Raw genomic sequence first — 23282 nt, forward strand, 5'->3', positions numbered from 1 at the left:
TAGCCCTCAAAAAGATAAAATACTTAGGAATAAGTCTAATTAAGGATGTAAAAGGCTTCTACAGAGAAAATTACAAAACACTACTGAAAGAAACCAAGAGACCTACATAAATGGAAAAACATACCATGCTCATGGATAGGAAGACTTAACATGGTGAAAATGTCAATACTATCCAAAGTGATCTACAAATATGCAATCCCGATGTACATTCAAATATATGTCAGGAAAATAGGAAAATGCCTGGCGAATCCTGCTCACTTATTTGGGAGTAAACAAGAAGATACTCTACCTGGGAAATCTTCAAAGTGATTTTCTGGAGGTTACCTTTGGCAACAGAATCAATTTTGAGTTCCATAAGTTCTTCCTGGAGCTCTTCTGATAAAGACAAATATCAGGAAGAAAAGATTCCTTGTAAGCTCACAAATGAGATTTTCAAATAGGACATCAAGAAGATTGGTGATGAACCGTTAACAGTGCTTAATCAAAACAGAAAAGTGTTTTCTTTCAATTTAAAAGAAGAACCCGGATCACAAATTCATAATGCTAAAAGACCATCAGTAAACACTCCAATCATGGCTTTCCAAATAAATTAGACTTAGCATCAACATTATCACTCAGCTTTAGTGATTGTCCCACAATCTTGAGAAAATGGAATTTCTTCTAAAATAGTAGCTGAGCAAAAACTAACTGAGTCACATATTTCATGCAACCAAACTGCTAAATAATAACCTTTATCAAAAGAGTCATGCCAATATAAGTCGGAATTGACTCAACGGCAAAGGGTTTGGTTTGTGTTTGGTTTACTGCTCTTCAGCAAAATCGGAAGTCTGACTGCCTTTAGGTAAGTCACCAAATCTGTGTGCCACTAAGGAATCAGGCAAAGGCCATTCTGAAATTTATTCTCAATTTGTTCTCCAGCAAAACTTTAGAGGCATTCAGGATACTGGGTTTCAGGTAAAGGTCTGGAAGGGTATATATCAAACCATTAGAGTGGCTACCTGGTGAAAATGGTAGGACTGGTAGATGAGAGACATTTTTGTGTGTGTGTGAGGGAGGAGGGCTGGGTTTTATTTATTTTGAATGAGTCTTTAAAAAAAAACTATAGGAATAATTTACATACTATAAAATTCACCCATTTTAATTAAAAATTCAATGATTGTTAGTAAATTTATTGAGTTACGTAGTGATCACCATAACTCAGTTCTAGAACACTTTCATGGAATAATTTTGAATTTATAAACTTTGTATTGTTTAATTTTCTTAAAAAAAAAAAAAAAAAAGTGATTCTGGGAAGATGGGAGCATAAACAGAACATCGTTCCGACCCTCCCACAAATACAGGAAAAATACAACAAGGAAATGGTGCTTGGCTTTTAAGGACTATGAATCGGGGAGCAGAGGAAAACAGTGGAGAATTGCAGACAGGCAAGAATCAGTGAATCACATACAGCAGAAAAATTGCTCCTCCCACCATCCCTGCCCCTCCCCCAGGCACACAAACACTAGCTGCTATAAAAAGGAAAAGTGACCCCAGAAAAAGAGGCTGTGTCCCTAACCACCACAGCCCCTGCCTGTACAAAGAGACAGTACCTCCAGCCTCTGTTCTAAAATCAACATGACAGACCTCCCCAGGAGTCCATTTGTAGTGTACCAGCATCTCCCTACACAGACACTGTTGGTTGCAAGGCTACCACGAATTGGTATAGAAGGCCCATGCAGTAGAGTCTGCTCTCATAGTCAACACTCTATCTGCCTCCCGACGTACCCCATATCTCAGGCCTCTGAAATGAATAGGACAGAACTCTCAGCGAGTCAGTTCTGGTATGTCTGCTTAGCTTTTCCATTGATGCTAAGGGCTGCTGGCTAAGGCTGCTGTGTGCTAGGAAACAGGCATCTTTCTGGAGGCTACAGCCACAGCCAACATACTACTAGGAGGGCCCACTGGTGGACAGGCTGACCACAACGTGTTTCTGGTTTGTTTGGGAGGGCCTGAAAGTTGAAAAAGGAGATCTGGAACTCTTTAGAATCCCAATTAAACCAAGAAAGGAGAAGGAACTATCACAGAAAGGGAGAGAAAATGGTAAGCAAAGGCCAATGGCTCTGTCTGCCTAAGAGTTTCTCACAGAAAGTATTGCAGGCAAAAATGCAAAATAATGAAGAAAACTGAGAAAGTTAACACCCTCAAAAATTCCAATGCCCCAACAAAAAAATCACAAGACACAAAAGAATAGGGAAACAATGGCCTATTCAAATGAAAATGACAAAGGGAGTAAAAGTGCATCTAGAGATAACCAAGTAACCAAAAAAAAGGAAGAATACAACAGAGCAACATTAAACATAATTAAAGAACTAAGGAAAAACATATAAACAGCTAAAAGAAATATGGAAAACAACGCACAAACAAAATGTGGACGTAAAAAAAGAGATATTGCAACTGAAAGGGACGATAACTGAAATGAAGGACTTACCAACAAACTTACTCAGGCAGAAAAAAGAATCAGTAAATTGGAGGATATGATAGTTAAAATAAGACATTAAAGAGCAATAAGAACAAAGGCTCAAAAAAGGCGGAGAACAGTTTAACAGAATTATGGGACAACAAAAAGAGACCTAATATACACACCATAGGAATTCCAGAAGGAGATAAAAGAGAAAGGAACAGAAACAATATTTGAAGAACTAATAAGAGAAAATATCCCCAGTCTAACAAAGGACATGAATCTACAAATCCAAGAAGCTAAAAAAACCCAAGCAAGAAAAACCCAAAGAGATCTACACCAACACATATCATAGTGAAGGCTCTCAAAAAGTAAAGAGAGAATCCTGAAAGCGATGAGAGAGAAGCAAGCAAATACAAAGGATCTCCAATAACATTAAGCATCAATTTTTCCTTAGAAACACTGGAGGCCCGAAGGCAACGGAATGATATATTTAAAATGCTGAAAGAAAAAAGCTGTCAACCAATAATACTATACCCAGTAAAACTATTCTTCAAGAATGAGGATAAAATTAAAACATTCCCAGAAAAAAAGAAGCTGAGAGAGTTTACATCCACCAGGCTTGCCCTACAAAAAATACTAATGGGAGTTCTATAGATGGAAGGGAAAAGACACCATAAAGTAATTCAAAGATATGCATAAAAAAGAAACATCCTTTTTACAAATGGAACTGCATGTACAAGTATAAAGGCTAGTAATATATTCATGCACGATAACTCTAAATATTTTGTCCTTCATGGTTTTTAATAACATGTATAAAAAGCAAGGATAAAGTTATGTTACAGGGAACCTGAACTATAAAGACATAATTAATGATAGCAATAACCAAAGGGGGAGAGAGGAATGGCATACAGAATTTCTTTTGTTATTAAAGTTGGTACCAACTTAGCCTAGAATGGCTACCATAAGTATTACTGTTAAAGGTAATATTCACCAAAAAGGCTCACTACAATAAACCAACAAAAACACAAAAGCAAGCAGTAGTAAAAGACAAAGAAGGCTTAAACACACAAATAACAAAATGGCAGAAGTCACTTCTTATCAGTAATTACAGTGAATGTAAATGGACTACATGCTCCAATCAAAAGGCAGAGCATGGCAGAATGGGTTAAAAAACATGATCTAACTATATGCTGTTTACAAGAGACACACCTTAAATTCAAGGACAAAATAGGTTGAAAGAGAAAAGGATGGAAAAAAATATTCCTTGTAAATAATAACCAAAGGAGAGCTGGGGTGGCAATCTTAATGTCAGACAAAGCAGACTTTAAGACAAAATTTGTCAGAAGAGATAATGGTAGACATTATATAGTGACAAAAGGGTCAATGAATCAAGAAGATTTAACAATCATGAATATATATATGCACCCAATATAAAAAGTAGGGGTACCTAAATATGTAAAGCAAACACTGATAGAATTAAAGGATGAAATAGTAGTACAACAATATAGCTGGAGACTTCAGTACACTACTTCCAATATTGGACAGAATACTGAGGACCTAAATGACATTATAAACCAACTAGACTTAACAGATATATATAGAACACTCCACCCAAAACAGTACAATTTACATTCTACTCTACTGCACAACAATCATTCTCCAGGACAGAACACACATTAGGTCACAAAGCAAGTCTTGATGAATTTAAAAAGACTGAAATCATACAAACTATTTTCTCTGAGCACAACAGAGTGAAGCTAGAAATCAATAACAGAAAAAAAAAAAAAAAAAAAACCCGGAAAATAAACAAACATATGGAAACAAACAACACACTATTAAACTACCAATGGGTCAAGGAAGAAGTCAAAAGAGAAATCACAAATTTATTAGAGTCAAATGAAAATGAAGCAAAACATGCCAAAACTTATGGGATGCAGCAAAGGCAGTACTCAGAGGGAAACTTACAGCAATAAATACCTATACAAAAAAAGAAGAAAAACCTCAAATTAACAGCCTAAGTTGACAACTCCAAAAACCAGAAAGAGAAGATCGAACTAAGCCTAAACCTACCAGAAGAAAGAAAATAAAGACCAAAGCAGAAATAAATACAATCCAGAACAGAAAAACAATAAAGAGAGCCAATAAATCCAGAAGTTGGTTTTCTGAAAAGGTCAATAAAATTGATAAACTTTTAGACACACTAACAAAGAAAAAAGATGCAAATAACCAAAATAAGAAATGAAAGAGATGTTGCAACTGACCCGATAAAAATAAAGAGAATTATGACAAAATATTGTGAAAAACTGTACAGCAACAAACTGGATAACCTAGATGAAATGTGCAAATTCTTAGAAGCACACAACCTAACCTAACTGACTCAAGAGGAAATAGGAAGTCTCAATAGACCGATAACAAGCAATCAAATCAGTGATCAAAAACCTCCCAACAAAATAAAGTCCTGGACCAGACAGCTTCACTGGGGAATTCTACCAAACATTTAGAGAAGAATTGAAACCAATACTGTTTACACTCTTCCAAAAGATAATGAAAAGGAAGAAATACTCCTTAATTCATTCTATGAAGCAAACTCTGATACCCAAACCAGACAAAGACCCCACAATAAAACCAGAAGCCAGTATCTCTAATGAATACAGATGCAAAAATCCTCACCAAAATACTACCAAACAGAATTCATCAGAATATTAAAAGAGTCATACACTATGACCAAGTGGGATTTATTCCAGGAACACAGGGATGGTTCAACATTAGAAAATTATTCAACATAATATAACACATCAATATAACGAAGGAAAACAACCACATGGTAATCTCTATGGATGCAGAAAAAGCATTTGATAAAATTCAACACCTTTCCTTGAGGAAAACCCTCATGAAGACTGGAATAAAGGGGAAACTCCTCATTATGACTCAGAGCACATATGAAAAGGCAGCGGCCAACATTATACTTAGTGGAGAAAGACTGAGAGCTTTCCCCTCGAAATTGGGAACAAGACAAGGGTACCAGTTTACATCACTTTATTCAACACTGTATCAAAAGTCCTATCCAGATCAATAAGACAAGAAAAAGAAATAAAAGGCATCCTGATTGGAAAAGAAGCAAAATTATCGCTATTCGTGGAAGAAATGATCCTATATGTAGAAAATCCCAAACACTTAACAAGAAAACTTCTGGAGCCAACAGAGGAATTTAACAAAGTTGCAGGGTACAAGATCAACAAACAAAAATCAGCTGGTTTCTATACACTAGCAATCAGGAATCTGAAAGGGAAATTAGGGAAACAATTCCATTTACAATTGCATCTACGAGAAATGAAATACCTAGATATAAATCTAACCAGGATGTGAAGGACTTCCACAATGAAAACTATAAAACACTGCTGAAAGAGATTAAAGAAGATTTAAATAAATGGAAAGATGTTCCATGTTCATAAACTGGAAGACTTAATATTGTTAAGAAGCCAATACCACCTGAAGAGATCTACAGATTCAACACAATTCTGATGAAAATTCCAACAGCCTTCTTTACAGAAATAGAAAAACCAAATCTCATCTTTATATGGAATGGCAAGATACCCCCCCCAAATAGCTAAAGCAACATTGAAAGAGAAGAACAAAAAGTAGGAGGACTCACACTTCCTGATTTTAAAACATACTTCATGGCCACGATACTCAAAACAGCCTGGTACTGGTATTAAAACAGACACTTAGACCAGTGGAATACAATTGAGAGTCCAAAAATAAACCCAAACTTACATGGTCAGCTGATTGTTGCCAAGGGTGCTAACTCCATTTGATGGGGAAAGAGGAGTCTTTTCAACAAATGGTGATGGGAAAATTGGATTTCCACATGCAGAAAAATGAAACAGGATCCATGCCTCAAACCATATACAAAAACAAATTCAAAGTGGATTAAGGACTTAACGTGTAAACTAAAACCATAAAATTCTTAGAAGAAAAAGCAGGAGCAAAGCTGTCAGGCCTCGCTTTTAACATGGATTATCCAAAAGAATAACAAAAACACAAACAGCAAAAGACAAAATAAATGGGACCACATAAAAGTTAAAAACTTTTGTTCATCAAAAGGCTTTACCAAAAAAGTGAAAACACAAGCTATCAACTGGTAGATCTAATAGCCAAAACATATATAAAACTTCAACAACTTAACAACAAAAAGACAAATAACACAATCGTAAAATGGGCAAAGGACTTGAACAGACAGGTCAAGAAAGGGACAGTGTTGACATGTCGTGGGCTTGGCAATCAATGTCACAAAACAGTATGTGCATTAATCGTTTAATGAGAAACTAATTTGCTCTGTAAACCTTCATCTAAAGCACAATTAAAAAAAAGGCTTGGAGACAAAATGAGGAAGGAGGGGAATTAAAAAAAAAATCTCATTTAATGAAATATAAGTGATTTCCAATTTCAGCAACCAAGGTAACAATAAATCTTCTACATTGAATCCCAAAGTAAAATGAGTGTTGAACCTTGTTTAAATCCAGGTTAGAAGAGAGTTGGAATAAATATCACATCGGTCAATAATAAATGAATAAAAAAAAAAAAAAAGAGTAGCTACAGAGGCTACTTAAGTACAACCAAAAACCTCATGGGATTTTGTTACTTGCTTTTGAAGTTTGGCGTCATGGATTCATGAGGCATCCAAGTTAACTGGACTGATAACATGTTTAGTGTATCTATTCTACTGCCTAGTTCATTGCATAGTGCCTGGGCTCTTAAAACCTTTTAAGTGGCCATCCAAGGCACGACAACTGGTCTCTATTTGCCTGGAGCAATAGGGGAGGAAAAAGGAGAGTCAGGAATAGGAGAAGGGTATGTGATGTGTGGCTAACTGCCTCCTTCGCCATGAGATCAGAAGAACTGAATGGTGCCCGGCTACCATTACTGAACACTTTGATCAAAGATTCTATAGAAGAGTCCTGATCAAATGAGGAAAAATGCAGAAGACAATTTCAAATTCTCATGGACTCCAGATTTCTGGAGCCATGGAGGCTGGGTGAATCCCTGAAATTACTGCCCTAAAATAATCTTTAATCCTTAATCCAAAAAATCCCCTGAAATCTTCTTAAAACCAAACAACAGTTTAGCTTAACTAGTGAAAAAGGTCTACCTTGAGGATTATGGTCATTTAAGAATTCTCTATATGGGATCAAATTGATAACAGCAATTTGAACGATTAGAAAGAAACCGTAGGGGGGCAGTAAATTTATGTTAATGGGGAGGAACAACTCAGAAAAGGAGGGTGAGAATGGTGGCACAACTCAAAGAATGTAATCAATATCACTGAATTGTACATGTAGAAACCGTCCAATTGGTGTTATGTTTTGCTGTGCATATTCTCAATAACAACAAAATAAATAAAGTTTTAAAAAAGAAAAAGAAGCCTGTCTTACTTTATAATTAAAGAACAAATTTTTTAATTAAAAAAAGAAAAAAAGATTACAAGATTTCATCATTGCTTCTCCCATGATATGAGACTGTTATCCTCTGCAATTAAGAATTATTTCACATGAAACTTACAGGGTTTCCAGATTTCTAATACAGTCCTAAGTCCACCGCCTCACTGATTTTATAAATTCAGGCTTGATGATTTTGACCCAAGTGTAGGTCAAGTTGAAAAGGCCACATGGCATAATTATTCATTGTTTTTAGTCATCGTATTGAAGAAGCTGGAAACCCTGGTGGCGTAGTGGTTAAGAGCTACGGCTGCTAAACAAAGGGTCAGCAGTTCGAATCCGCCAGGCGCTCCTTGGAAACTCTATGGGGCAGTTCTACTCTGTCCTATAGGGTCGCTATGAGTCCAAATCGACTGGACGGCACTGGGATTGGGCTTGGGCTATTGAAGAAGGTAGAATCCATCCTTGCAACACACGTGAATTTAAACGTGGGATAAACATCACTACATTTTCAGTATTGGCAGGGAGGCATCATCTTAGGGAGAATAAAAAGGAGTAATAACATAAAGAAGCGAACCAACGACAGTAACTGGTTGAGATGGCAGACTGAGGAATGCTATCGATAGCAGTTAGACCACAGTAGCTGGATTGTTTGAGACATCCAGTCATGCCTTACACACACACACACACGCAGTGAAATCTGTGAGAGCTGGAACTTGACAAGACAGTCTTCTTTCTCCGGGTCTCACAAGGTGCAATTTTACCACTTTTCTACAGCTTGTTTTAGCGGAAAATATTTGAGTTTTCCACTTCTGACAGGTTTTCACCTTACATAGGTCCTGGGTTTTGCAGGTTTTACTGTGTGTGTGTGTTCATATAATTTTGCATGTTACCTCTACTATTCCACTGCTGAAGTGGATACTAAAAACATCCTCTCCTCACTTACCACCATGGTTAGGTTCCAAAGACCAGGTCATTATATGAAATCAGTGTTATGGGAAAATGGAGGATGACCACATCAGATGACAAAATGGAGGATGACTGTATCATTACATAGCTGCCAAACTACACCATTACGTAACTGTCAAACCACTGAGAATCATGGCCCAGCCAAGCTGACACAGAACCTTAACCATCAAAGCCAGCATTACTTTCACCTCGTACCTCAGCGTTTGTTACTGCCAGACGTACATCACTAGTAGGCAAAACAGTCAAATAGTAGATTTTCTTACTGTTGTAGTAAACACAAAATGTTGGATAATGAGCCAGTCGGTAAGTGAAGAGAAGGCGTATTTGTCCAGTACCTTTCTTCTGATATCCAATACTGATCCCCAGACAATGAGAGCAGGTCAGGCAGGGCTATGGTATCTTATCCTATTTACCACAGTGACTGGTGTGGCGATGAACACATGACTCAGTCAGGCTTGGGAGTTCTTCCTTTTTACTTTTTGCAGGAGTGGGTAGGAAAATGAATGTCTTTCACTTCCTCCTCATTCGTGAGGCTGTGATACCCAAAGTTGCAGGTAGCTGTGATTCCAATCTTGGGAAGAAGGCAGTTGCAAAGGATGGAGCTAACACCCAAAGACGTGCAGGGAAGGGTTACAAACAAAGAGCCCTGATGAAACCCTCAACTGTATCTCCTGGTTCCATTCCTTAAGTCAATAAACCTCTTTATTTTATTTTTTTTACCTAAGTTGCTTCAAAATTGAGTTTATGTCACTTGTAGCTCAAGAAAGTTTTGAAAAACACAAAGATCTAACATTGCCATCATTAACTGGCATTTGAAGCCAGGTCAAAGGGATTATTTCTATAATCCTCTTTTCTAGCTTTCAGAGTCAGAACAAACTAACTTGCAGGACAGAAAAAATGGAAGACGTTAGATTTTTGAGGCACAAGGTACCTATTTTTAATAAAAAAATCAAACTTGATTTTATAATAAAATACATGTTCACCTTAAAGAAATCACTTACTAGGTTATTTACGACATGCAAGAAGCTCACAACATATAAATTATACTATACATGCAGGACAACTATCAGGTATAGCCTATGACAGTTTATTAGTAGCCTCACCCCAAAAGCTCTCTTATCCTATCTTCTTCATAGCTTTATTAGCCAAGAAGATTCTGTCCATGTTTACCCTCTGTAGTTTGAGTCAGGAAAATAATTTTTTTGGCCTTCCAAATATGAAATTACATTATAGTATTAAAACACTAGGAAGGCATTATTTCTCAAAATTTTCTTGCCACTCTATCTCCAGCCACTCTCAACCTTCAGGTTTCTTCGCTAGAGCTGAGTTACAAACTGAGTGCTGGATCTGAGTACAAGGAAAAAGATTCGGGGAAGTCTGACAACAAGGTACTAGTTAAGAGTCTTTTATTACTTTGCTCCCATGGCTTTCAGGCACTGAAAGATTTTATCAAGCTACATTATTTCAAAATAACTCAAATTCCCATTTTAAAATGAAAACTTTATAAAATCTCCATCGAAGTCTTGGTAGGAAAAAATCAGTACTACTATAGTGAGTTGCCATAACTCCCAAATTCAGAACTATTGAAAAGACCTGGCCTTCCTAGAGGCTTGGTCTTCTTGGTCTTCTTCCCAGAAGCACAATACTAGAGACACAGGATATTACCCCAAAAGAGCTCGTTTGCGTATCAACGCCCATATTAGTTTAGTTTAGATACAGAGATCGCCATTCGTCAGTTTGTAGTACTGTGGTGGCTTGCGTGTCGCTATTTTGCTGGAAGCTACGCCACTGGTATTTCAAATACCACAAGGATCACACCCACAGTGGATAGTTTTCAGAGGAGCTTTCAGACTGAGGCAAACCAGGAAAAAAGGCCTGGCAATCTCTTTCTGAAAATTAGCCAATGAATACCCTATTGGTCACAACAGATCACTGTCCAATTACCAATGATCATGAAGATGCCACAGGACCAGAAAATGTTTTGTTCTGTTATACACAGATTTACTGTGAGTCAGGGCTGACTCAATGGCAAGTAGCAACAACAGGTTAATCATACAGGTGGTTGGTGAGGCTCTCCTCTGCTGCTGAGTAAAGCTGCTTTCTCCAACAAGCCTTGCCCCTGAATGGGAGGCTTGGGATAGCTTCCACTCGTTTAGGGTATGCCGGCAGAGAAAGGTACATAAGCTAATGCCTCACGCCGCCTTCTTGAGGATGTCAGTGTCCACTTGGATCCCTAGCGCCACCCCCTGGCAAACTGCTCAATACCTTTAGTGTAATTGCCTGAATTTAGCCTGAAGCTGACAAACACCCAGCCACCTTGCCGACAGTCACTTCATCAGCCACCTCCATTTTCTGGCCTGCCACCGATCCCTTCTCCAAGGCTGCCAGCTCCAGTGTGAGCAGGAAGCACTTCTACCCCTGCTGTAAACATAGCTCTTGTGTGTGCTCTGAGCTGGGACTCCCTCCACAGCACCTGTCCATCAGTACAATGTCACTGGCCTTCCTTGTCAGGGAATTCAATACATCTCTCATCTTTGAAGAACTCATTCTCCTCTCTACTTCCTGTCGTTTTAAAGGATTTGGAGAAGAGTAAATAAAAGTATGCTTAGTTTACCATCTTAAATCAGAAGTTCCCCAAAGGACACTTGTTTTAAATGTCTTTTGGTCTTTTTGCTTTAAGTCTTTTCTCACCTATTAATTCCTTTAATACCCAATTCAATACCCACTTCTCCAAAGAGACTCCGGAGGCCAAAACTGAAATACTTTTTAACTCTGGAAATCCTTTTAGCTATTCTGTACACAGTTATACCACCTTCTCCGTCATTGTATATATTTTTGCTGGTTCCTGAACATTTGCAAGGCTGTCTCTCTAACTCGTGAAAGCTCCTCAGTGGCAGGGCTCAGAGATTATACTTCTCTTACAACTTCCTTCCTTCACTATTCCATTCCCAATAAATAAAGCAAGGCACACAGGAGGCACTAACAATATACTGGATAAATGAATGAACAGTTATTTATCAAGTATTCTTATTTAGTAACTGTTTCATTACAGATTAGGTAAAGGACCACTACATGCCAGACTCTAATTTAGAAAGTCTTGGTGAGAAATTGTTGGGGAGAATCCCATTTCCTTGTCCCCATGTTTTCATGACGAAAACCATGTTTTACTCCCGATAAGGGAACGATACTAGAAACATATTTTCCACCCTTGTTCAAACTCATCTCATTTCTTTGATGGAGGATATATGATTGGAGAGATTGGGAAAAGGAATGGAGTATACATGGCCCAGCATCTTCTACTCTGTTTCAGGGATGTGCCTGCAGGTCTGGTGGATAAACACAACTGAGAAGCTCAATTCTGGCTACAAGCTAATGTAAGTTCTTCAGTCCAGTTTATCAGTAATAAAGCTGATAATTGGATCTCCCTCCCTCTGCTGACTATTTCCCAAGTGTCTTGGAACTGAGAGAGGGAAAAAAGTTTGATTTAACATCATTACCCCCGACCCAACAACCAATATAAACAAGATAACAACAGTACCTCAGCAAGGTTAGCCTGGTGGCAGTTGGTAAGATGAACCGAAGGAGGAAAAGATGGGAAGCCTATAAGTCAGTTGTGAAACTCCTATAATAATCCAAGTATTCAGTGAATCATTTATAACCATCAAGTATTATCTAGGATCTAATCAATAACTGCTCAAATCAAAATACGTATCTTAGCCAACTTTTAAGACAGTAAGTTAAAGAAGCACAAGAAACTGAAACTTAAATGCCAGTATATGTATTTTTAATCAACTCAAGTCTTTTCATTAATAAAACTGCTTCTTCTGACCAGCAGGGTCATCAATTAAACGGTCCAAAGCAATTTTATGTAGAATTGCCCCGTAGGGCTTCCAAGGAGCAGCTGGTGGATTTGAACTGCCGAGCTTTTTGGTTAGCAGCTGAGCTCTTAACCACTGGGCTACTGGGGCTCCTAAAGATACAAAGGAGAAGAAATCAGACTAACTAGTCCAGAATCTATCTGGGCTACAAAAAAGAATTCTACTAGGTCACAAGTCAATAATACACATCCCCAAAGTAAAGAAAATGAAAGGCTCATTTTTTTAAAGAGATGATCAGCCCAACCTGTCAGCATCCTTTCAATATGTGTCTCCTGGATTTCTGAACTTCAAGAGATTCTGCTTTCTTCTAAGTTAGCAGCCCTTGAAAACACTGCCACGCACTTCTCCAAGTCACTTGTATTTTACAGTCTGATTATATCGAAATCACGGTCCCTTAATTACTGCTACGTATACATTTACACACAACCTTATTTTGTGAATACCCTCCCCATTCCACCAAAATGGAATTTACAGTGAGGTCTGTATACTCATCACCTTGTTTCATAGTCCACACAAAGTAAATTCAAACTCCTTTAAGAAGAGGTTGATAAAATTGTTTAAGCATCAGGGACCATTGGCTAACCGAGCTCAGATGCCTACATGGCTTTCTACTGCCTTCTACAACCAAACCAGGCTCTTTATTTGAGCTCTGAAACTCTCCTCTAATTACCCGAATTCTAAAACACTATCCTCATCATTCACTACTCTCTGTAATAATCAAATTAAGTCACTCTACTAGCTCATGGTTAATGGGCTTTCTTCACACATGCTATTAACCTGAAGAACTACTTCATTTTCTCCAAATTAATTTGGAGACAAAAATTATTGGCAGAAGCCAAAAAAGTTCACTCTGCCACCCCATGCACACAACAGATGACAGAGTATGCTCACTAGGTTCACTGAGAAACAAGGCCCATAAAATCAGAACTCGGATTGTACCTACCTGTCTTGACCTTCTCTAAAGTATTCTATGGCCATTCCTGTAAATTACATTCCTAGGTTCCCACCCAAGCCTCTTTAATAGATGAAAGATGAATTCCCCTGCCAGGCAGAATGGGGTGAATATTATAAGGCAAAATTTTAACTTGGACTAGGAAATTATCCATCTGTTCCCAACAACCTGTCCTTCTGAAAAAGAAATTAACTATATAATAAACTCCAAGTCACAGCACACACCACCTAAAATGCCTTCTCTCTTTACAACTCACCACGCTGACCTGAATCAAGATGAGTCTGATGACCTCATCACCTTATGTTCTATAAGCATTAACTTCAATTTCTGGGTTTTTATGGTGCTGTTGGTGTGAGATAGATTAGATAGGATAGCTAGCTAGCTGATTAGATAGATAGATGAGATAGATTAGATAGACAGAATCTCGGCCCTTATTTATTTATTTTTTTTCTAACTTCAATTCCTTCAGATTGGGACCCTATAGTTTTTGTTCTGTATTTCCTCAGAAAACTTAACTATAATACTCTGTACAAAATTTTATGAAGAGACAAATGGAAAACATTACTTTTTTTTTTTTTTAAATATTGATAACGTAATTCCTTGAGTAAGGAGTAAGTATATTTGCTATCCTGATAGGATGAATAGCCAGGCCCTCAATATCACCCACTCCACAGTGAATCTGTACCCAGACCCTCTGATCTCTCTACAAGTAACTATAGTCTCCTCTGGTCTCACATACTCAACATTTTCTGAGCACCTGTTGAAGTGTCAGGCACTGTGTTAAATGCTAAACTTTAGACACAGATAATAGTCCCTGCACTCATAGCTTAGAGGAAGGAATTCAGTCCTCTCCTGTCTGCAACTCCACAGCCACCCACAGCTCCCAGGCCACTGACCAGCATGACTGTGTACCCTCGTAATATCTGCTCCTCTCCCGCTCTACAGTGTGGCTGTTCCAGTAACTGCTGCCCTCCCTATGTCAAACCTGGGACGTCCCCTCCCTTACAACCTGTTCATGTTAACATATTTTAATTCTTTTTAATTCAAAAGGAATGGTAAGAAATTACATGGCCAGTAGTAATTAAAGGTAAGTGTTTCTCACATTAGAAGGTGAGAAAAGTGTTTCCTCTTTGGCCAAAAGCTAATATAGGCAGAGAAGCACGTAAAGGGGATTTCAGAGGCACGCCCACGCATCAGGCAGGTATCAATCACGAACTGAAGAATGGTACATACTAAGTACACAGGCAGAAAGGATGGTTGGAGTGGGGTGGGGCAAGCCCTTGGAATATTCTAAAAATACTCCAAGACAACTCCAGGAATGCAGTTAGAAACAGCAACCTCCAAGGACAGCCCCTTAAATTAGAACCAAGTGGCTGTCCCACTCCCATTTTATACAAGCGAGGTATGAAGCTTAGGCCCACCCCCCTCCAAAAAAACCAAACCCATTGCCTTTGGGTCGATTCTGACTCATGGCAACTCTACAGGACAGAGTAGAACTGTCCCATAGGGCTTCCAAGGAGTGGCTGGTGGATTCAAAATGCCGACCTTTTGGTTAGCAGCCAAACTCTTTAACCACTGCACCACCAGGGCTCCCCCAGAAGTATAGAAAAAAAAGTACAGAAAAGTTACACCCAGGGGTTCTGGGTAATGCCTAAGGCAAACCATTCCGTGGAGGCAGAGCCAAGTACTCAAAGCAGGGAGAAAGGTGCACACCTGGACTTTCTGGACTTTGTCCTGGCTGTAGAGTCAGCCCCGCTCCTCTTCTCTTTGGCCTCCTTAGTGCCCGAGGCCTCTCGGGGCTTCCGCACCTTCTTTGCTCCATCCTTCTGCTTCGGCTCCTTGGGCTCCTTGACCTTCTTCGGCTCCTTAGCCTTCCTAGGTTCCTTTGGCTCTTTAGGCTCTCGCTTCCTCTTTGGCTTGGGCTCCCTGTCCTTGCTTCCCTTTGCTGCACCCTCTTGTTCTCCTGGATTCTTTTTCTTCCGTTTCTTCTTCACTCCGGTGCCTCCTCCTCCACTGTCCTCCATCCCATTATGGGACGTCATTTTCCTAGGGAAAAGGGTATCAGCTTCCTCTTCAGTAGCATACAGGTCCTTCTGGGGCAGACATTGACTAGCAACATCTTCAATTTTCTCTTCCTGATCAGTACTGCAGTCAAACGGGGATGGGGATTTGTAGTCAAAATTGACAGAGACATCAGACATTGGGGAGTGATTCAGAACTTTGAAATTTGACAACTGTAAAAAAGAGAGAAATAGAAAAGCATATTACCCTTCCGTTGCATACTTCATACAAACAGTATTATTAAAGAGTGAATGCACGCATTCACTCAACAAATCCTGAGTTCAACTATGTTTAGTTCCTACTGTCCTAGGCCCTGGGGCTATAGTGGCAAACAGGACACACATGTCCTTTGCCCTTGTGGAACAGTACCAGTTTGCTGCTAGCATATATAAGTAAAAAAATTACTACGTAAAAACCAGGAGGAGTTCCATGGTTATATGCAGAAATCTGAACAATCTTTTAAGCTCCATGTCTAGGATAGGCAACTACAATAGTCTCCCACAAAATACCTTTACACGCCACTATCAGACACAAAATCCTAGGTTCCCTGTTCTGTCCCAGAATGTCACTTATCACACTAACACACAAGAAGCTATTGTTCAAATGTGTTCTGAGCCTCATCTGACCATCTAACTTAGCCACCAGTCTCAGCACCAAATAATCTTTGGCCACTTGCAAAAACCAAACTACCTACATAAGAGGATGCTTTGCCATGATAGATGTTATCTCAAAGAATGTGTCACCTGTGCTTAAGGCAACCCGGAAAGGGAAGTTTCAAAGTTGCTTTTGAGTACCACCAAATAAACATGAAGCCTTCCAAGGTGATCTCTTTTAAGCAAATAACTCTTCGGAAGAAGTTACACAGCATACTTTCAGGTTGGTGTTGCAGAAAATATCTGCCATTTCCTAACCAAGCTAAGGTGGCAAAAATCAGATAATAACATGGGTGCTGGTTTCAGGGAACACCACACTCTCCTGGATCTGGAACAAAGAACTAACTGAAGGAGTGCCTGAGAGGGATAGGCACGCTTTCCAGGGAATGGTTACAGTCATCTCTGGATGATGGCTTAGGAACAGCACCATTTCTGAGTGGCGTACTCTCCTACCAAGAGGCCTGGCATGTGCTAAAGGACACAGACACTTGCCCAGGTGGTGTGGTTTCCCTCTAGTGTGCTGCTTACCCAATCCATACTCAGACTTCCTGGCCTATCCTGGGAGTGATGGGGACTGTAAAATTCAGCTACATATTTCTCCTTCTGTTTTTTCCAGTTCCCTTCACTAGTCTGATATTCCCAAACATAATATTGAGAATCCCAAGAGGAAAGGATGAAAGATTTTTTTTTTTTGATCTTCTGATAGATAAATTTCAGCCTTAAGACAAGCCTAAACACAGAGGGAATCGGTCATTCTGGCAGGATTCGCCACTAAAAAGAAAAATTCAGTTTGACAACCTCATTGCTGATTCAGCACCGAAGATGACTCAGGATAAGGTGGAGCTGAGAAGACTTAAAAGGAATGTAAAATCAAATACAAAGCAAGAAGAAACCCAGCAGTGGGGTGACAGGTATCCAGTCAAAGCTTAGCCATCCCCGAGATATTACTGAATTCTGTGCCAGGGACACTTGGCCCTCAGAGAATTAGTTTTTGCTTAGCACGCATGGGTGGACACACACAAAAAAAGCGAGAGATGCAGATATGCTTACTGAAGAGTCTCCCAAAGGCAACACATAAAAGACCTAACTCCATCAAGGTAGCTCTCCTGTAGGTTACAGTGGGGCCTTTTCTTTGATTCAGGTCAAGGTGTCTTCTGAAGGACAGGGCTCTCCCAAGAAGCTGGAGGCAGGTGGTAGTAATGGGATATTCAATCATTAAGTGATAATAAAAATAGCAGTTAATGTTTATTGAGTACATATTATACGAATATACCAGAAATTATGCTAGGCATGTTTCATGACATTTCCTATCTTCACAATAACCCTACAAAGGTTAACATAAAGTGTCCATTTTGTATATGAAAAAATGGAAGATCAGTGATGTTACTGATGTGCCCAAGGCTATACAGCTAGTAGTGGAAGAGTTTGGATTTGAATTCTGTCTGACCAAAAGCTAATGTTCATTTCACTGAGCATTTTATGGCCTCCCAGGGAATCATAACAATTGCTAGGCCACCAGACCAGCAAGAAACTTGGTTAGAAATGCTAAATGTGGTAGCGCATGCAATCACTTTGGGAAAAGGCCAGGGAGTTCCTTGCAGTGCGATGGATCATTTTTGTGTGGTCTTTCTCACCATGGTCTTGTAACTCCCACCCAAGTGACTGGATGGGACCATGCTAACAAGGTATATTGAACCCTAACAAGGGGATTGGTCAGTTTTGCCATCCCACTAGGTTTAAAATGAGCCATCCCAGTGGCGGGAAAGAAAGGATCTCACCATCACTAAGCACGAAGGGCCTAGAGCAGAGCATGTCCTTTGGACCCGGAATCCCTGCACTGAGAAGCTCCTAGAACCAGGAGACAGAGAGAGAGAGAGAGAGAAAGCTCTAATAATGAAGAAAGCGAGAAGCACTGGCAGAGAAACGGCAGTAAGAGAGACCGGCAGGACATAGAGTGTAGTGGGCTTCCTGGCCCACGGAAGGATCGAGAAAGCTGAGTGTCTTTGGGCAGAAGGCTTGCTGGCAGAGCGGGGTGCCTCTAGGCACTTGGTGGAGCTAAGTTTGCTGACCCACAGAGCTAGAGCTGAGCGCATCTTTGGACCGAGGCTTACTGGCTAAGTGGGGTGCCTTGGGGTACTTATTGGCAGAGCTAAAAGAGCTTTGTAACACTTGTCCGAGCAAGGCAGAGGCCAAGGGACTGGAGAGAGGCATACCTGTGGACATGACTGAACAGAGGCTGTCCTGATGGAAGAACTGTATCCTGAGCATTTCTGAACCTAGATTATAATCTGTTACTTCCCTAATAAATCCCATAATCATGAATATTGTCTGTGAGTTCTGTGTAGCCGTCATAATGAATTACCAAACCCAGCAGAGAAGTAGACAGTGTCCTAGAAGGGACAGTTGGTGTCAGGGGACTGGTAAAGATGACAGGGAGAGGAGGCATGTCTAACCTCCACCTAACAGGAATCAGCCTTGGGCTGCTGATCTTGATTCTCCTTCTCCCTTGTGAAGTTAGAGGAGGTCAGGTGCCACAGCCATGCCATTTTTACATTCCTTATAAAACTAAATACATACCTGCCCAACATGCCAGCAATTCTGCTCCCAGGAGTCATAGATATTCATCTAATCTCCTCCCTCCTCTCACAATATGTCCAGAATAAGCAAATCCATAGAGAAGGAAAGTAGATTAGTGGGTTTTCAGGGCTGGGGGAGGGAGGAAATGGGAAGAAAGAGAATGACTGCTAATGGGTATAAGATTTCTCTTAGGGGATGAAGAAAATGTTCTGGAATTAGATGGTGGCGATGGTTATAAAAGCTTGTGAATATACTAAAAACCACTGAATTGTTCACAATTCAAAAGAGTGTATTTTATGGCATGTGAATTATATCTCAATTTAAAAAAAAACAAAATTAGGTAGAGAAAGACAGTCTCCAGTCACATCAGCATTTGTGAGTGAACTAAAACTGTCATAGATCCTTGATATTTCATTCTATTTGAAGCTGCTCCAAAGGTCTCCCCCAAAACTCCTCTGCTCAGGACAGGCAATTCTATTCATTGTTTTTAAGTAGTCTTCCTAGTCCATAGTTTCCCACATGTAAACAGATTTAAAGCCTCCTTATTTGAACAATTTAAAAATCAACAGCTTATTTTCACTAAAAAAGTAGTAAGTTGCTTTATGACCGCCTCATAAATGCTAGTGATATATTGGATGACATCGGTAGCATGAGTTAAAAGAACCACTATGCAATAAGTAATTGTTATGTAATATTTTAGTTAAAATTTTATCTATTTATGTACCATTGTTTATAGAGTTTATTTGTAAATACCGTATATAAATACACCAGCAAACCCTAGGATCCTAGTCAGAATGGGCCTCTGACGTCATCTAGCCAAGCTCCTATCTCATGTTCTCCCACATACAAGCCAATGGTCCTCTAGTCTCTCCTACTAGGACTAGGGAGTTTACTGCTTACCAGGCATATGGCACAACGTCTCAAGATTTTCTTCTGTGTATTGAGCTAAAGCCTGTCCTCTTGTATCTCCTTCTCATCCATAGGTCCAGCAACAGATACATTTAGTCCTTCTTCCACATGAGGCCCTTAAGTCTTCACTTCTTCAGGCTACATAATCCTAGCTTCATCCATCATACCACATATGAAATGGTCAGTGTTCTTTTACCATCCTGGTCACTTTGCTCTAGGCACTTGAGTATGTATTTCAGAACAAAAAATTAATTAGAACGACGAAAGAAAAATGTTAAGTATGCTAAAGACTGGGGAAAGCATTTAATGCTCTGATTTCTTTTTTTTTGAAACATGATTCCAGAGTGAGACTGCTGAATCTTGGATCTACTGGGCATTTTACTATTTCTCTTTATGCATTATTGAAAAAGGCCTTCCAATGACTACCAAACCCAAGGTCTGAGTAGTATTAGCCCTTATCCCCAGACCTTCTTTGGGGTGAAGCTGCAAAGGCTTAGAAATGAACTGCTTACTCACTGATGTTATCAATTTTGCTATTCTACCTCTTTGACTATTCTGAATTATGGATCATTATTTGGTGGTAAACATATTCCTGGAGATCTGAATCCTCACCTTCCCCAGCAGAGGATAGCTGGGAGCAGTTCTTCGGAGAACATAGCACCACTAAACCCACCATTCTTCTTATCCTAGTTTATCCTTGGTTATCACTCAAAATTCAGGACTCCACTCCATTATTGCCATGTGCTCCACCTTCCCAAAACCACCGATATACTGTTCTCTTCCTTCCCAATCCTTCCTCCCAGGTCCTCTGAAGAGACCTGAACCCTCATTTTCTTTTTTGCTTTAACTGAAACCTGGTTCTCTCCAGAAGACACCCGCCTCCCCCTTTTCAAACACTCTCAAATTCTTCGATGGGGCTGGCATTCCTCATACTCTCCAATTCCAAATCATTACTCTTCCATCCACAAAGTTAAACCCCGGTTCCTTTGAGGTATATGCCATCTACTACTATTACTGCCTGTTTGTAACCAGATTATAAGTTTCTTAAGAAAAAGAATAAACTTTCAGTCACTGTTGTACCTGGTCCCAAGTAGACACTCAAACATTTCTTGGGTGAATAACTGCTAAAAAACTATTTGTTTGGTGAATAAATTATATTCACTGTAGAGAAGAAAGCAAGGGCTGATAACATGAAGGTCTTTGAGATTCCCATAGCATATCTGAAGAAAACTCTTCCCATCCCACCTTTATGTTTTCTAGAGAACCTAGAATGAAGGCCTCTACTTACTCGACTCTTGATCACAAAGTTAGGAGGCAAGGTTCTCCCCTAGTTAGTTCAAGTGTAGGCTCCTCCCAGTCGTAGCTACAACTTTTCATTCTACTTATAATATTACCTATTTCTATTGCATTCATCACTTACTAACTCTCTTCTACATTGGATATATGTACCAAAATCCCTCTTATCACTTAAGATGACACGTGCCTGCAGACCAGAACTATGTCTTATCATATTTTGTACCTCTCTCGGTATCAAGCAAGAAGCTGGCATTCCCCATACTCCAATTCAAAATCATTACTCCTCTACCCACAATGTAAAGCCCTGGCTCTTTGGGGGTATATACCATTCACTACTATTACTGCCTGTTTGTAATCAGACTATATATTTCTTAAGAAAAAGAATTAATAAAAATCAGTTATTCCTACATCATAGGTTTGTCATCACTAATGTTAAAAAATGTCAGGATACCGAAAAAACCAAACCCGGTACCGTCGAGTCGATTCCAACTCATGTTAGGATGTGTCCCCTTAAAAAAGCCTTTTCAGTTACACTATGCAACCGTAGTGCTACATGATTTTTCTACGATTAGAGTTCACATTTTGTTTCTCTAATTTTTTTCTAATATTGCTTGGTTATCTTAGGAATAAAATATGTATTTCTTAGAAGCAGAGGTTTCATTATTTTTTAAAAGACTATAAACCCCTAGTGAGAGGCAATAAACAGAAACTTAAGAGAATGATTCATTTTAAAATGTTTTATTAAAGTCTATTTTCCTTACAACACTTATTTAGGCCACACAAAGTCAATCTCTTGCTAAACCTTTGTTCTTGGCACACTACTCCTGTAATGCCCTTTCTGGTTAATGACAAACATGATTATTTATTACTGAGTTTTGAGTAACCTGTAAAATTTATCATCTCTGTGTAATTTACCTTGATAAGATTTTTGACAAGGAAATGGGGAATTTTCGAGATCAAAATGTGATTTACACGTCATTTTTCTCCAGAGAAGAGGAAAATGAAAAGGAAAGATGGTTTTTTAAGTGTGGACATTTTATCTGCTGCTACTTCTTACACCTTAGAATCATGGTAAGAAAAAGAACAAAGTTTAATAATCAATTTATTGTTACACTGAAGGATTCCCTTCCCACTGATATAGTGAATGCCACGCACATGACATATTGCCTCGTTTGATCTTTATCAGTACCTTGTGAGGCAGGTATGGCTGCTCCCCTTTAAGTCATGAGAAAAGCCAGGTTGGAGCTGTACAAAGTCATGCAACTAAAGAGTTAGAGTCTCCTGGGGTCTTAAACGCTAGCAAGCAGCCATCTAAGATCCATCAATTGGTCTCAACCCACCTGGATCAAAGGAGAATGAAGAGCACCAAAGACACAAGGTAATTACGAGCCCAAGAGACAGAAAGGGCCACATAAACCAGAGGCTACATCAGCCTGAGACCAGAGGAACTAGATGGAGCCCAGCTACAACCAATGACTGCCTGACGGAGAACACAACAGAGAACCCCTGAGGGAGCAGGAGAGCAGTGGGACGCAAACCCCAAAATTCTCATAAAGAGACCAGACTTAATGGTCTGACTGAGACTACAGTACCCCAGTGGTCATGGCCCCCAGACCTTCTGCTGGCTCAGGACAGGAACCATACCCAAAGCCAACTCTTCAGACAGGGACTGGACTGGACTATGGGTTGGAGAGGGATGCTGGTGAGGAGTGAGCTTCTTGGATCAGGTGGTGCACACTTGAGACTATGTTGGCATCTCCTCCCTGGAGGGGAGATGAGAGGGTAGAGGGGGTTAGAAGCTGGCGAAATGGACACGAAAGGAGAGAGTGGAGGGAGGGAGCAGACTGTCTCATTAGGGGGAGAGCAATTGGGAGTATGTAGCAAGGTGTATATAAGTTTTTGTGTGAGAGACTGACTTGATTTGTAAACTTTCACTTAAAGCACAAAAAAAAAAAAAAAAGAATTTCAATCGCGTTCAGCTAAAATCAAGGCCCAAGTTCATTCTTGAACATGGGTCTCCTCTTAGTCAGGCACTGAACTCTCTCCATACACACTCAATCCTGGAGTCTGTAAATTGCTTTACCTCTACCATAATTTTCTGTTTTCATGCTC

At 39.6% G+C, this 23282-nt stretch overlaps 1 protein-coding gene across 10 annotated transcripts in view; it reads right to left on the reverse strand.

Annotated features, from left to right (window-relative positions):
* Positions 1–23282, reverse strand: part of CHD6 (chromodomain helicase DNA binding protein 6) — a 230821-nt gene that overhangs the window by 145025 nt on the left and 62514 nt on the right. For 8 of the 10 annotated variants that reach the window (XM_064276096.1, XM_064276094.1, XM_064276092.1 and 5 more), the window contains one exon: positions 15388–15908. In XM_064276096.1, coding sequence (XP_064132166.1) covers positions 15388–15908 — 521 coding nt within the window. Of the gene's footprint in view, positions 1–15387; positions 15909–17438; positions 19830–19865; positions 23106–23282 lie in introns of those variants that run through there. The other 2 variants (XM_023550259.2, XM_064276095.1) reach the window with 2 other exon arrangements.

The sequence above is a fragment of the Loxodonta africana genome, chromosome 24 (genome assembly GCF_030014295.1).
Source record: "Loxodonta africana isolate mLoxAfr1 chromosome 24, mLoxAfr1.hap2, whole genome shotgun sequence".
Taxonomy (NCBI): domain Eukaryota; kingdom Metazoa; phylum Chordata; class Mammalia; order Proboscidea; family Elephantidae; genus Loxodonta; species Loxodonta africana.